General features: G+C 57.5%; 2 protein-coding genes across 4 annotated transcripts in view; both read right to left on the bottom strand.

Moving 5' to 3' along the window:
- Positions 1 to 1,103: 1,103 nt before the first annotated feature.
- On the bottom strand, positions 1,104 to 5,102 carry Slc16a8 (solute carrier family 16 member 8). Its single transcript, XM_050165776.1, has 4 exons — positions 4,889 to 5,102; positions 4,173 to 4,316; positions 3,177 to 3,959; positions 1,104 to 1,546 (listed from the first exon to the last, which is right to left on the bottom strand). The coding sequence occupies exons 1-4, from the start codon at positions 5,100 to 5,102 to the stop codon at positions 1,224 to 1,226; spliced, it is 1,464 nt and encodes a 487-aa protein (XP_050021733.1). The 3' UTR covers positions 1,104 to 1,223.
- A 1,684-nt stretch (positions 5,103 to 6,786) lies between these two features.
- Baiap2l2 (BAR/IMD domain containing adaptor protein 2 like 2) overlaps positions 6,787 to 13,920 on the bottom strand; it is a 30,726-nt gene continuing 23,592 nt past the window's right edge. Inside the window, exons 8-14 of one of the 3 annotated variants that reach the window (XM_050165528.1) lie at positions 10,392 to 10,544; positions 9,981 to 10,119; positions 9,649 to 9,862; positions 8,193 to 8,315; positions 7,728 to 7,935; positions 7,370 to 7,413; positions 6,787 to 7,217 (exon numbers count right to left, since the gene is read on the bottom strand). In XM_050165528.1, coding sequence (XP_050021485.1) covers positions 7,142 to 7,217; positions 7,370 to 7,413; positions 7,728 to 7,935; positions 8,193 to 8,315; positions 9,649 to 9,862; positions 9,981 to 10,119; positions 10,392 to 10,544 — 957 coding nt within the window. In that variant the 3' untranslated portion in view covers positions 6,787 to 7,141. The remainder of the gene's footprint in view (positions 7,218 to 7,369; positions 7,414 to 7,727; positions 7,936 to 8,192; positions 8,316 to 9,648; positions 9,863 to 9,980; positions 10,120 to 10,391; positions 10,545 to 13,920) is intronic. The other 2 variants (XM_050165529.1, XM_050165530.1) reach the window with 2 other exon arrangements.

The raw sequence follows: 13,920 nt of genomic DNA, 5'->3' as shown, positions 1-13,920 counted from the left end.
CATCAGTTGATGGTCAAAGGCACAGATCAAAGCCTACAGCTTGAAGCCAGGCATGGTGGCACATGTCTTTAATCCCAGCACTCGAGAGGCAGAGGCAAGTGGATGTCTGTGAGTTCAAGGCCAGCCTGGTCTGTGAAGTGAGTTCCAGGACAGCTAGAGCTGTTGCAGAGAAACCCTGCCTCAACAACAACAACCAAACAAACCACAGCTCTGGACCCAATAATGGCCTCTGTGCAACCCAGGACTGATTTCTGCCCTTCTGATGCATGTTTACCTGTCTGAAGTGTGGATAAATTCTACTTCATTGGGTTTAGGAGAAACAGTAAGCTAACATAAAGGGCTTAGAACAGTGTTTGGCCGAGAAGATACTCTCAGGAAAGTGCTTAGATAAAATGCGGTCCCTTCTGGAGTCTGGGAGCCATAGATAGGTGAGAGTAAGCAATTGAGCCTTGCCTGGGTTCCTTGGATGGAAATGAGGCCCAGCTGGGACCAGTAGGTGGGAAGGGACCATTTGTGGTAGGAACTCGGTTGAGGTCTCCTAGATAGAAGAGTGAGACAGGAAGACCCTCACATCGGTCAGAGTGCACCTCTCCGGTTGAGAGAGGTCATGGCCCACAAGTCCCTGTGGTAGAGAGCAGGTGCCAGGGCCACTGATGAACACAAAGCTGTGTCGTCAGGAGCAGTGCTCTGACTAAAAGTGATGGGTCACTAGAATGTCCTCTAAGGGGGTGGCTACTCAGGGCAGCGAGGGGACATGTATACCTTGAGGGCCTCTGAAGTTTTGCTGCTGACCACCCGGCTCCCATGCTCTCTGTAACTGATTGTGAAGTCTGCATAGGAAGAAGACTCAGGGTTAGTCTCTGACCTTGACCCTGTGCCTCTCTCATGCAGATGGCGGCCAAATGGGCTTCAGTATATAACACCCCCCCCCCCCCCCGCCAGCCCCCAGTGTCTCTAGCTAGTGCCGTTTCTTACGGACTCCAATGGCTCAGGGGACCTTATGGGGACCCTTCTGGCTATTCTTACCCCTCCCCAGCTCAGGTGGCCCCGCCCTGGCAGGCACAGGAACATGATGTATCTTTCAGTAGATAGAGTTCCTTTATCAACGTGCTCCCGTCAGCCCACAACTTCACTGGGAATGAATGAATGGCCTGGCAGATGGGGTACCCAGTGGATAACCCCAGGCTGCCTCCCCATGAGCCAGGCCCTCATCTGCCTAATGTCTACACAAACTCATGACCCAGCCCAGACACTGTTTCCACCTCTGGTTCAGGTCCCGAGGACCCAGCCCTGGGGCTCAACACCTCCAGAGCCTCAAGGCTGCCAGGCTCCTCAGTGCTGGCAGGCATTGGCTCAGAGTCCCTCTCAGCATCCACATCCTCCGTGTCAGGGGCTCCTCCCTCAGCTGCTGGACCTGATGGGGTATCGTTAGAGCAGCGCAGGCAGCAGTAGGTGGTGACTGCCATGAAGACTCCAGCCAAGGCCACCTCGGAGCCAGCAAGGTAGAAGATGATCTCATAGTTCTTCAGGGCATCCACCAGGCGGCCTGGAGGGGGAGGGGAGCCGTGTCAACCTGTCAGGGCCTTCTCTAACTGTCTAACTGGGGGAGCACTTGCTGGTGATACACATATGCCCTGCCTTTCTTTATTCCTGATTATAAATGCAGAACTCCACATGGATCCTTTCTCGTGAGGCCCAGAATGTCACTTTCCCTCCCTGAACCTCAATCTAATGTTTCTGAAGATGCTTTTGTAGTCTACGAGGTTCCCCCTCCACATCAATGCAAGCCTACAGTGACCTGTTCCACTTGTGGGTGTCAGGGTGGCAGTGTAGCTGGACCTGGTCTATAGGGGTTTGGCCCAGCATCCTCATCAGGATCTGCAAGCTGTCCAAACTGAGCTGGTGAGGCGCCTGAGCACAGGCTGGGAAGTGCAGCTCTGTGCTCCGGAAAAGAGGGCTCATATCCCTTCCTGGGCGCGGTATCTCCATATATGGAGAAATCTCTAGCTCTGTTGTAGGGGACTGAACTCAGGACATTACCCGTGCTAAGACAGCTCATGATAACATGCCCAGTCTCCACTGTATTTTCTTCCATGGGCTTCATTCTAGACTGTTCCCATGTCCACACCAAGCTGTGGTCTTCGGGAAGTTTCCTGATGACTATGACTTCACAGCCAGTCCTGTCTCCAGCCATATGCAGTTTTGGAGTGCCCTACACTGGACCTGCATTCTTTCCTACTAGGTCCACCCAACAGTAGGTGGTCCCTGGGCTTCCAGGAGGGCCAACTTTGAGGCTCTTGGGGTGGTGGGCTTGAGAGAGGGCACCCACACATTGACTCGGGGGCTTTGCCTTTCTTATTGGGTTAAGCAGGAAGAGAAAACTTGCTTGGGCCACTCTGCCATCTGGCTGGCTCTGAAGGAAAAAATGGCAGCTTATTCTTCTCTGTTGCAGCCTGGGCTCTGCTATTCATTCCTGAAGCCTCTCTCTCACTTAAGCCTGGAGCCTCGGGACAATCAGACAACTCAGGAAGATGTCGAGGTCCCCACCTCTACCTTTCCTGTCTTAGCTCAGCCCTCACTTATACAGTGACTCTTTCCCCCCAGCAACCCCGCCCCCAGCCCTTCACACTGTGCCCTCACCCGCTGAACTATTCCAGGATGAACAGAAGGCTTGGCAGACAGGTGCTGGGGGTATCAGCACCTCTCCTCTCCAGCTGTCATCTGAGCACCCCTTCTCTGCCCCTAGTCAGGGCTGATTTCCTGTTCTGGCTTACAGGCTGGCTGAACTAAAGCATCCACACACATTCGGTACAGGTTAGCTCTCTGCAGGGGCAGATCCGGATCCACAACTCGGGCTAAGCTTCCGAATCTAACCTGTTCCCCTACCCCTCTCGCACAAGGCCTTTATATTATCTGCTTGAGAAGACTGACATGTAAGATGCTTGGCTATTTGTGTATTTCTTCTTGAGACTGACCTTTGGCTTTTCCATCCTCACCCCCTGAGGGTGATCCCTGGGGGTGATCCCTGGAGGAGGAACTACCTAGTAATAAAGGGAGTCCACCAACCAAGCTTTCCAGCAAAGGGGCCTGCCTCCCCCCTCATCCCTGGAAGGTGGATCTTAAGGGCTTCCCTTAACAACTCCCAGGTTTAGCTACCCCTCTCCTACGGTGCGCACCGGCAGAGGGCGGTCCTATGAGCACAGCCACGGCTTCCACGAGCAGTACCAGGCCCAGCGCACTGGGGAAGCGGGGCGCACCCACGGTCGCCATGAGCACCTCGAACTGCAGCGCGCCCACCATGCCGTAGGAGAGGCCGAAAGCGATGCAGAAAGCCACGAGGGTGCCATAGGAGCGCGCACGAGCGCTGATCAGGTCCGTGAGCCCGTTGGCCAGCAAGGCCAGACTGAAGAGATAGGGAACGTGGGGTCGCAGGCGTGTCAGGCCCGCCAGGGCACCGCACGCCGGCCGTGCCACGATGTCCACGAAGCCCACGATGGACAACAAGAAGGCGGCCTCAGCGTCAGGCACGCCTGCATCTTTGGCGTAGTTCACCAGCAGGATGGGGGGCACGAAGAGCCCAAGTGCCATCAGGAACTTGGTGACTACGTACACCATGAAGGCGCGGTCGGTGCACACCGCCACGTCTAGCAGGCGGCGGCGAGCTCGGCCGCCGCCGGGCGCGCGGTCCTCCGCCGGATCTGGGCGAAGTGGGGGAGGAGGCCCTGGTGGTGGCCGCATGACGGCCCCGCAGGCGCAGCAGTGCAACAGGAGGCCGCCAAACAGCAGGAAGCCGCCGCGCCAGCCGAAGCGCTCCCCCAGCAGCTGGCCGAGCGGCGACAACGTGGACAGGAACACCGGGCTGCCCGCCGCTGCCAGCCCGTTGGCCAGGGGACGTCGCCGCTCGAAGTAGAGTCCCAGCATGATGAGCGACGGCTGGAAGTTGAGGGCCAGGCCCAGGCCTGCGGGCGAGGCGACACAGCTGGAGTGCCCCTTCTGGCCTCAGTGGCAGGGCCAGGCTGGGCCGGGATCAGGAGGATAAGTCCGAAACGGGGAGAGTGAGCCAGGAGACTCAGGGGCAGCCTCTTTGAGGGAAACTGGGGACTGAGAAACTTGCAGCAGGGACTCCCGACTCGTACCCACACTCCTGCAGGGAGAGACTTGGGTGCCCTCACCTGTGAGCACTCCAGCCGTCAGGTACAGCTCCAGAAGGCGCGAGGCAAAGGAAGCCAGGATCATGCCCGCGGAAGCCAGGAGCCCGCCAGCCAGCATTACCGGGCGACAGCCAAAGCGCGTCACGAGGATGCTGGACAAGGGGCCTGTGGGCAGAATAGGGTCATCGTCTAGGTTAGACCAATCTCCCCTCCAGAAAATGCGCCAGGTCTTGCCTTGTCCCTCTGAGATCTGAAAGAGCTTGAATGGGTATTTAACTCTCCCCCACCCCAGCCCCTTCAGAGACAAAGAGAGGGCATTATGGTTGAGTCACACAGCTTGACTGGGCAGACAGGGTGGTGTGTGTGTCTGTGTGTCTGTCTGTCTAGTGGCCACCCATCTCTTACCCTCTTGAGAGCCCAGAACCAAAGTAGGAAGGATGGCTTCCACTCTTCGCCTCTGCCTGCCACCAAGACTACCATCCTCCTGAAGGCTCCCACCCTCCCAACACTCCGGCATTGGGGCCGGGTTGATGTCGCCCAGTGTAGGTTTGCTGGCAGGAATGAACCCAACCCCTCCAGGCCAGCAGTAGGAGCGGGTTTCCACTTCCATTTGTGTGCCCTACCCACTCTTTCCGAGGCTTCCATGTGTTCCCCATTGAAGGTAGGGGCGGAGACCGGGGCGGTGCTTCTTTAGGCGCTAGCGCCTCTACCCCAGGTGCTCTGGGAGGAGTGCTGACCTGTGCCGTAGAGCATGGCCAGCATGATGGAGGACACCCAGGCTGTGTCGCTGTAACCCGCACCGAAGTCTTGCTTGAGTTCTCCGAAGAAAACGCTCACGGCCTTGGGGAAACCGTAGGCGAAGCCGGTGATCACGAAGCAGGCGCCCAGCACCACCCAGCCCCAGCCACCATCTGGGGGGCCTGCACCCCGTCGCGGGCCGCCAGCGCCCATTGCCTCTACCTCTGCTGGGAAAGAGGGGGGACAAAAGGCAGTGGTGGGTGCTGTAGAGAAATGAATTGAGACCTGCAAGGAGAAACAGCCCCACGCCACCCATGGAGCCCTTTCAGGGTTATAGAGCCAGCAAGGTAGGAAGGTCACCCCGAGTCTTCCCACCTTCCTGCAAAGGCTTGTGAAGGGTGAGTGGATGCTTGACTTCAAGGGTTCCTCGCTAGGGCTTCTCACCTCCTGGGACCTAGTAATGGCAGGGGAAGGGGTGCAGTGAATGCCAGAGCCCAGCAGCCACTGTGGGGTGTGTGTGTGTGTGTGTGTGTGTGTGTGTGTGTGTGTGTGTGTGTATGTGTGTGTGTGTGTGTGTGTGTGTAGGGGACTGTCAGTGTCACCATGAATACATGTAAGTTTGTGAACAGACGAGCCAATCAGCCAGTGGGGTGGCTGCCAGCTGTAGTGGCCCTCCAGCTTGTCCTAACTTTCCTCTGTGACCAGGAATAAGTCAAGATTAAAACAACAGGGCATACTGGCCTCGTCCTAGCAGCCTTTGGTGCAGCTTGTCCTTCCCGTTCTGGAAGGAGTTTGCCCTGTAAAGTCTCCTCTCCCGGCTGAGCCTCAGTTTACCCACCAGTAGGATGGCTGAGTGAGCACCTGTACACCAGCTGGAAACCTTGGGGAAGAGGAAAGGGCTCTGGAAGAGAGACCTGAGCCCCAGCAGTTCACAACCTAGGCCCTCCATCCCTAGGCAGGGGTTCCCAAGTCCTATGGCATCTGCCACGGAACAGGAGGGTGGGAAGCCCAGGGAAGCCCTCCAGGACCTCTCCCCAGGGACACCCAGGACTCTGCCCTCCCCCAACTCCAGGTTCTGACTTTTCTTACTTGCCCCCCTCCATGGCTATGAACACAGAGACAAGAAACTGGCCCCTGACAGCCCTCGCCGCACACTCACCTAGACCTGACTCTGGATTTAGGGTCCAGCCTCACATCTCCTGAGGCCTGCAGGGAGGGGCTTCCTCGAGCTCCGTGAGACTGGAAGATACTGATTCCTACAGCCTTGGCTACTATGGCTGCACTCCGGCTGAATAAACAACTTCCCCAGGCCTGGGACTTAGAGTCCCCTCATCCCACCCCTGCTAAGAGGCTTTTACCAGTAAGGGAGTTGAGCACAAGTGACCAGGAGCCAGCAGGGCTGACCCAGTGGGACAAAGGGCAAGGAGACCCTCCTTCACCTCCCAGGTCCTTCCAACAGGGGTACAAAGCCCTGCCTTGGGGAGAGGGTGTAATCTGGGGCTGGGGGCAAAGTGGTACCCTGAAGAGACCAGGCCTGTCAAGCCACTTCCTTACACCATTGCTCCCTCCCCAGCCCCAGGTCACATTCCAGGAGGGGCTCCTGGCTTCTCTTGGATAAAGCTAATCCAGGCCTGAGCCTGACCGTGAGGGGTGGAGGGGCTGGAACAAAGGTGCTGTGTCCCAGCTAAGGGGAACAGGCACCATCCCTTGGGGTGCATTTGGAGATGGGGGGCGGGGTGGAGGTGAGAGCTTTTGTGCAGCCCTGCCTGAAAACTTAAAGAGCCCTGAGTGACTGGAGGGGAGACAGACCTGAGACTCCAGTCCCCCTAGAGGATCCCCACCTCCAAGGCCTTACCCTGCCCCCAAATCAGACACCTTCACTGCCATTGTGCCCACTTCCTTTATTTATTTTTATCATTTACAAAAGTTAAAAAGGGCTGTGTGGGGCACAGGGGTGGAAGAGGAGGTGTTTCCCTTTGGGGCACAGGCGGGAAGATGGGAGGCAAGAGGCTGGGTTCTGGGGAGAGTCTGGGATCCCTGAAAGCAACCAACTGCCCCGTGCCCCCACCCTGTCATCCTGCCCTATGTTGCAGGCCCAGCCCTCAGGGAGTTTCTGGGCTGTGGGCAGAGGGGTAGGGATGGTCCCTTGGGTAGCGCCTGGCATCTTGGATCCACTGCTGCTGAGGCTGTCAGCTGGAAGAGCCCTGGGCAGGTGTGCAGGGCCACCTCAGGCCCCGGTGGAGGACATGGCCTCAGCGGATGAGGGGTGCTGAGCGGTCGTTGGTGACAGTGGGGCGCAGCTTCACGGTGGCAAAGGGATTTGTACCCCTGTGGGGGATAGGCTAGGGTGAGGGGGGCAGAGACTCCAGGTCTGTGAACCTAGGGAGAGTGGCCAGGCATCTGGCCAAGCGTCTGCTTCTTGCTGCCCTCCCGTTTCGAGTCACCCGCTCCCATTTGGCTTCCTGCCCACTGGGACTCACCGTGGAAAGAGCTCTGGGGGTTGGTGTTCCCAGGACATAAGTTTCTGCACGAAGGGAGGGCAGGTTCAGGGGCGGAGGGAAGATGGGGTCCCACCCCTCGCCCCAGGAGAGCACAGGACTGGGAAATAGAGGCCCTGCAGGGCTAGATTTGAGGACACTGCAGCCCGAAGTCTGGTTTCAAAGAAAACTCTAGGCCTTGCACAATGCCACGGCCTGGGGCTGACTGCCCCTGCGAGGTAAGGCCAGTGACCCCGTGCGCACTCCTTCACCCCCACCTCCCATCCCCGGCAGAAGAGTGGCCAAAGTCTCCCTTGCTGGGCTACTCCATAGCGGCCAGGCAGAGGACAGGTGGGCTGACCTTGACGTCGGTGGCTGCCCCCATGCTGCCCACACTGCTCCGCCTGCTGCTGGGCAAGGGTGTGGGTGCGGGGCTGGGGGCACGGCTGGGGACGCGGCTCGGGGTCCTGGAGCGGGAATTGCTATCCCAGTAGTCTGATGAGGCTGCAGGGTTGCCTGGCCTGTCCAAGAGGTCATCAAGGCTGTGGCTTCCCCGGAGGGGGTAGGACCTGAGTTAGAGAAAGCAGCCCGGCCTGGTGCCCCCTCCCACCTGCTGGGCCTGAAGCTGGGCAGGGCTGTTGCGGGGGGGGGGGGGGGGGGGATGACTGTCGGAGGCACACAACAGCCTTCATTAGGAGGTGGGGAATATGGGCCACCGGTCTCCAGAGGCCAAAGAGGACAGACCCATGTGATAAATTATCTCATAGATGTCCCCTGGAGGGAGGGACAGGAATACCCTTGGGGCCCCACCCACCAACTAAGGTACCTGGAAGGCAGTTCATTCATTGGGCTCATGGGGGCCATGGAGTTCACGGGGGTCACAGGCTTCATGGGGTTCACTGGCATCTCCTCCAAAGGTTTCACATAGGCCTCAGGGAACCAGCCACTCCTGTAGGGCAGACAGAAATGGCCCCTTGAGCATGGCCAAGTAAGTAGGGCGGCAGCCAAACTGGGCTCTGAGGGCATCTCAGATTCAGACAGTGGCCTGGGTTGCCCCACCAACATGGCTTTCCTGGTAGTCAAGACCTAACAGAGCCTGTGACACGAAACCTCACATCCCAGCAGGGGCTGAGGCTCCTAGGAGAGGAGCTGGCATCTAAGTTGGCCAGCAGGCTGTTCAGGGCCTCAGGTCATATCTCCATGTCACAGTGCTCAGACCAGTTTGGGGTTGGCCTCAGCTAGTGAGTGGCACAGTTATGAGTGTCCCTCGCCACCAGACTTGGTACCCCGTAATCTTTCAGGAAGCCCATGGGACTGGGCAGCAGATGCTGGGAGAATATTCTCCAAAAGTGGCCAAGGTAACCATCCGTGCCCAGGGAGGAGACCCTTTCCCTGACCTCCACCCTGCTGGTATCCAGTAGGCTTTGTGTCGAGGCTCTGCAAGCCGTATGTGCTGTGATGTGGCTCTGAATGGCAGGAGCCGTCGGTCACCTCTGCTCCTGGCCCACAGGGCACCAATCCATCGACTTACACCCTTAACTAGAAGTCACATTAGCTCCCTCAGGCCCACCTTTGCTCACCCACCCATCACTCACCTGGGCAGTCACCCACGGGCCTCCTCTGGCCGCCCATGAGTTCCCCTCAGTATATAAGGTGCTCACACCCCACATCCTACTCAGTCTCTTCCACTCAGTTCTCCTGTCTTCTACTCCCACATATTTCCACCTGGATCCCCCCCAAACTCCCTACAACCTGTCATTCACCCCCCCTAGTCTTCTGTGGGAGTGCTCCCAGCTGTCACCTCTTGGCCCTTCAGGGTTCACACATTGGCTTCTATTTATGTCTTCCTAAGTCCTGAGAGAGTGGCAAGCTGAGCCACACCCTGTCCCCTCCTGCAGAGTCCAGAGCCCTGCACACTCCCTAGAGGACCACCAGTCCCATTTGTGTGGACACGAGGAGTGTCTGGTTCTCCCCCCTCCACACTAGTGTGCAGGACAGACAGATCGTGTAAGTTCTTCGGGCTGTGAGCTGTGCAATGCCGGGCAGAGAGACCTTCCTTGCACCTCAGCGCGCACAAGAGCGCGCACGGGGACACAGAAGACATGAAGGCAGTGGGGTTTTGCCGAGTCTGAGAGCCTGCTGCCCATCCCATTTGTCCCCTTCTCCAAGGCTCTTCTCAACCCCAGGAGTGGCTGAGTAGACGGAGGCAGGGCGAGAATTGGAGAAGGGGCCAGGGAGGCCTGGAAATCTCGGTGGAGCGCGGACCCTGGGGTTCCACTCACGCGGACGAGCCCTCCAGCTTGCCGTAGAGCCAGCCATTCCGAGCTTCGGGCACCAGCACCTCAACGACGTCTCCAGCCGAGAAGCGCAGTAGCGTGTGGTTGGCACCCTCCGAGTGGGAGACTAGGGCGCGGACTCTCCTGGCACCCCCGCCGCTCAGGCGCTCGCCGAAGGAATTGGACCGTGAGCGCTGGGTGCTGCTGGTGTAGAGCGAGGCTGCAGGGGCGATGAGTGAAAGTTCTCCCAACAGTCTATCCTTCATCCCTCCTGCTGCAGCCCAGCCTCCAGCCTCTTCCTGGCCCGCCCCCTGCACCTCTGTGCTTGGGGTACCCACAGGCCGACGGTGTCCGGGGCAGTGATCGGCGGTCTGGCTCCAACTGGGACGCGGACCTCGCCTCGGCCGGCTCGGGGCCGTAGGAGCCGGAGCCGTGTCGGCTGCGGGGGGAACCATACTCTCCCAGGGGCCTCGGGGGCTGCGAGGGGAGAGGGCAGGGGGTGGGGCGGGAGGGGCGGAGCCTCGCTAGCCCCGACCCCAACCCCAGTCCCAAGGGTCGGCGTATGGATTGGGGACACGGAAGGGCCACCACGGGGGCGCAGAGGCGACCCCCCGGCGCCAGGGAGCGAGGGGCGCAGCGTAGAGCGGGGGTGCAGGGGGCGGCGGGCTCCAGATGAAGGGCGGTGGTACCCAGGACCCAGCGAAAGGCGGCGGGGGCGCGAAGGGCGGCGGGGGCGGCCAGGGCCTCACCATGTCCAGCCGGGTGGGCGTCAAGCGGCCCGAGGGGTAGGGCGGCCCCAGTGACGGGCCCAGTAGCCCCGGGGAGTGGGCACGTGATGGGCTGCGGCTGGCCTCCGACTGTTCCTTCCATAGCACCACGCGGTTCTGTAGCATCCCCCGGGCCTGTCGGGAAACACTAGGTCAAGTGTGGCCTCAGATCCTGGGGCCCAACAGGTATCACGTCTTGGAGATTGCTTGAATCACCACCCCTTAAGCAGGGCTGTGGTGCACTCGGGAGGCAGAGGCAGGCGGATCTCTGTGAGTTCAAGGCCAGCCTGTATACAAGAGCCAGTTCCTGGACAGGCTCCAAAGCTACTTTGAAACCCAGTCTCCACAAACCAAAACAAAGCAACACACTACCCCTTATCTGGGAGCCTGCCTTTCACGCGCAAAGGGTTGCACACCTGCCCCTCGCAGAGGCAGCTGGGGTAGCCCAGACCTGCTGGGGTTAACCACGCTGTCTGAGGCCTGCCCACTCTTCCCTGGCCCATTCTATTCCAAGGAAACCATGGGCCTGTCAGACTCTGGGCTCCATAGGGGACCATGGTCCTTCATCACGCATGCATCTCGTTGCCCCTAATCTGAACAAGCTGAGTGCTGTATCATATAAAATAAGATGAACTGGGAACTTTTAGTAAGTCTCCATGTGGGAGACTCGGCCTCAGCCAATAAAGTGGAGATCAAGCAGTGACAAGCTGCCTTTGTCTCATCTGCTTCTCCTAGTGACCCTGTTACTATCTCAGCCTTACAGAAGAGGGTCGCATTGCTCGGTGATGGCCTCAGTCACTGAGTGGCAGAGGCACCTCCCACGGCCACCTTTCAAGGATTTCTCCCTGGAAGCTAGAGCAGCGCTGGCAACCTCAGCAGTTTCCTGCTGCCGTGACCAGAAAGTGGCTGCCCCTGCAGACCTGGGCGGACACCATGTCTCCTTGCAGCCAGCAGTTAGCATAGGAGCTCAACAGAGATGCTGGCACACTGGGCCCTGCCTGTCTAGTCTGGAGGGACCTTTGCCCGACTTGAGGGCCCCTGACCAGGCCTAGAACACCAAGGCTGGCCTGGCAGCACTTCTCTCAGCCCTGCCCAGGCAGAAAGAGGGGAGCTGGGGTTCCAAGGCCAGAGAAGACGCCATGCAAGAGTCTAAAAACGTATGGGGGGGGGCGAAAAGGGGATTCTTGGATGATGAGAGTGACTAGGGGTGAGAAGAGGAGATGGCTCAGAGGGTAAAAACGCTAGCTGCTCAAGCCTCGTGACACAAGCATGAAGCCTGATGCAGGACACACATCTGTAAGCTCGATGCTCCTTCAATATGGGGGGAGGGAGGAGGCTCGCAGCCCAGCAGGCCTCGGGTATGCAGTGCAGCAGCAGCAGTAATAAGAGACCCTGTCTGGATGAGGAGGAAGGCAAGAACCCACAGACCATGCATGCCCCATGGCACATGTATGCATCCACACGAATAAATAAATATATAAAAAAAGAAAGAAAAAGTCACCAGGACTGTGGCGGCACATGTCTTTAATCCCAGCACTGAGGAGGAAAAGGCAGGCAGATCTCTATGAGGTAGACAGGCCAGCTTGGTCTACAGAATGAGTTCTAGGACAGCCAGGCTTACTCAGAGAAACCCTGTCTTTTTTGTTTGTTTGTTTGTTTTTGTTTTCGTTTTTCGAGACAGGGTTTCTCTGTGGCTTTGGAGCCTGTCCTGGAACTAGCTCTATAGACCAGGCTGGTCTTGAACTCACAGAGATCCGCCTGCCTCTGCCTCCCGAGCGCTGGGATTAAAGGCATGCGCCACCATCGCCCGGCTGAGAAACCCTGTCTTAAAAAATAAAAACAGAAAGGAAAAAAGAAAAGAAAGAAAAAAGCCAAATGCAGGCAGCGGTGGGGTGGGGTGTCGTTTAGTTGGTAGAACATTAGCCTAGCATGCACAAAGTCTTGCAATCCATCCCTACACTGCATAAGCCAAGCAGAGGCGGTGTTCTATAATCCCAGCACTCAGGAGGTAGAAGCATCAGGATGGCGGCGAGTTTGAGGCTACCCTGGGCTGCACAGCAAGTTCCAAGCTAGCCTGGGCTATTACATAGACACAGATTGCCGCCAAGTTTTTTCCAGAACTTGAGAAATCTGCTTTTGGGCTGGGACATAGCTCCAGGGTAGGCAATCACCTAGTGTACACCAGGCCCCATGGTCCACCCCTAACATTGCCAGAAAACAAAATGAGGACTAGGGAGCTGGCTCCGTGGTTAAAGCACTGGGGATGGAAGTTTCAATCTCCAGAACCCCTAAAAACTTGGAGGTCATAAGTTGCCTCTCCAGCTGGCTAGCAAGCCTGGCCAAGCGAGCTCCAGTGATTTCTGGGTTCAGCAAGAGAACCTGGCCCAGGAAGCAAATTGGAGACCAACAGAGGAAGACAGCAGAGGTCGCCCTTGGGCCCTACACACATTCATGGGCACAAACAACACATGAGATAGAGAGGCCACAACACATGGAAAAAAAAGAAATTGACCCTAAATTAATAAGCAAAATGAAAGAAAAGATTATGATGTATCCCAGTGTGTGGGGGAACCTCTGAAAATGGAAGAAATGCCAACCTTACCTATATAACTCATACTTACGAGGGGACATTCCACGGAGAGGCCATTTTACTTTCTGATTAGCTAAGACTAAAAAAGCGCCCCCCAAGCTATTGTCAAGGTGCCCAGACAGGAGTGTCTCTTGTACTGTGGGCGGACGTACACAGTCAGCGCTGTGTAGCCTGTGTCCTTGGGCTCACCCACTGCAGAGCTGGGTGAAGTGGGAGGAAAGGCTTGACCAGCAGAGAGAAAAGGGAAAGACACCCTCCAGGGCCTCGGCCCTTCCTTGCATGGCTTCACATCTTGCTCTGTGCTTTCTGCTTCTAGTGTAATACAATGTTGGGTAACATACAGCATTTGCCTCAAGTCATGAGGAATTGAGTCAGGCTGCACTGGGCAATAGCCCCAAGCCATAGGAATTGCTTAGTCCCCAGTCTTACCAGGCTGCTTCACCCTAGAAACAGTATGCATGGTATTGAAAACAAAACGCTGTTCCGATTAACCTTCATCAGGCGATGAAAGGAGACAAGAGACAGAGACAGAGACCCACATTGGAGCACCGGACTGAAATCTCAAGGTCCAAATCAGGAGCAGAAGGAGAGAGAGCACGAGCAAGGAACTCAGGACTGCGAGGGGTGCACCCACACACTGAGACAATGGGGATGTTCTATTGGGAACTCACCAAGGCCAGCTGGCCTGGGTCTGAAAAAGCCTGGGATAAAACCGGACTCGCTGAACATAGCGGACAATGAGGACTACTGAGACCTCAAGAACAATGGCAATGGGTTTTTGATCCTACTGCACCTATTGGTTTTGTGGGAGCCTAGGCAGTTTGGATGCTCACCTTACTAGACCTGGATGGAGGTGGGTGGTCCTTGGACTTCCCACAGGGCAGGGAACCCTGATTGCTCTTTGGGCTGACGAGGGAGGGG

Source organism: Alexandromys fortis, unplaced genomic scaffold (genome assembly GCF_014885135.2).
Source record: "Alexandromys fortis isolate MF-2015 unplaced genomic scaffold, M_Fortis_MF-2015_v1.1 scaffold_157, whole genome shotgun sequence".
NCBI lineage: Eukaryota > Metazoa > Chordata > Mammalia > Rodentia > Cricetidae > Alexandromys > Alexandromys fortis.
Note: the sequence above shows the minus strand (reverse complement) of the source record. Positions and strands in the feature narration are given on the sequence as shown.

What these genes read in the sequence shown, in the direction of transcription:
- Slc16a8 (XM_050165776.1), bottom strand. Translation starts at nt 5,102, where the DNA reads ATGGGCGCTGGCGGCCCGCGACGGGGTGCAGGCCCCCCAGATGGTGGC. An exon ending in GGCCATGCTCTACGGCACAG is followed by an intron (nt 4,317 to 4,888) that starts GTCAGCACTCCT and finishes TTCTGCCCACAG; the next exon opens with GCCCCTTGTCCAGCATCCTC. An exon ending in GACGGCTGGAGTGCTCACAG is followed by an intron (nt 3,960 to 4,172) that starts GTGAGGGCACCC and finishes CCTCGCCCGCAG; the next exon opens with GCCTGGGCCTGGCCCTCAAC.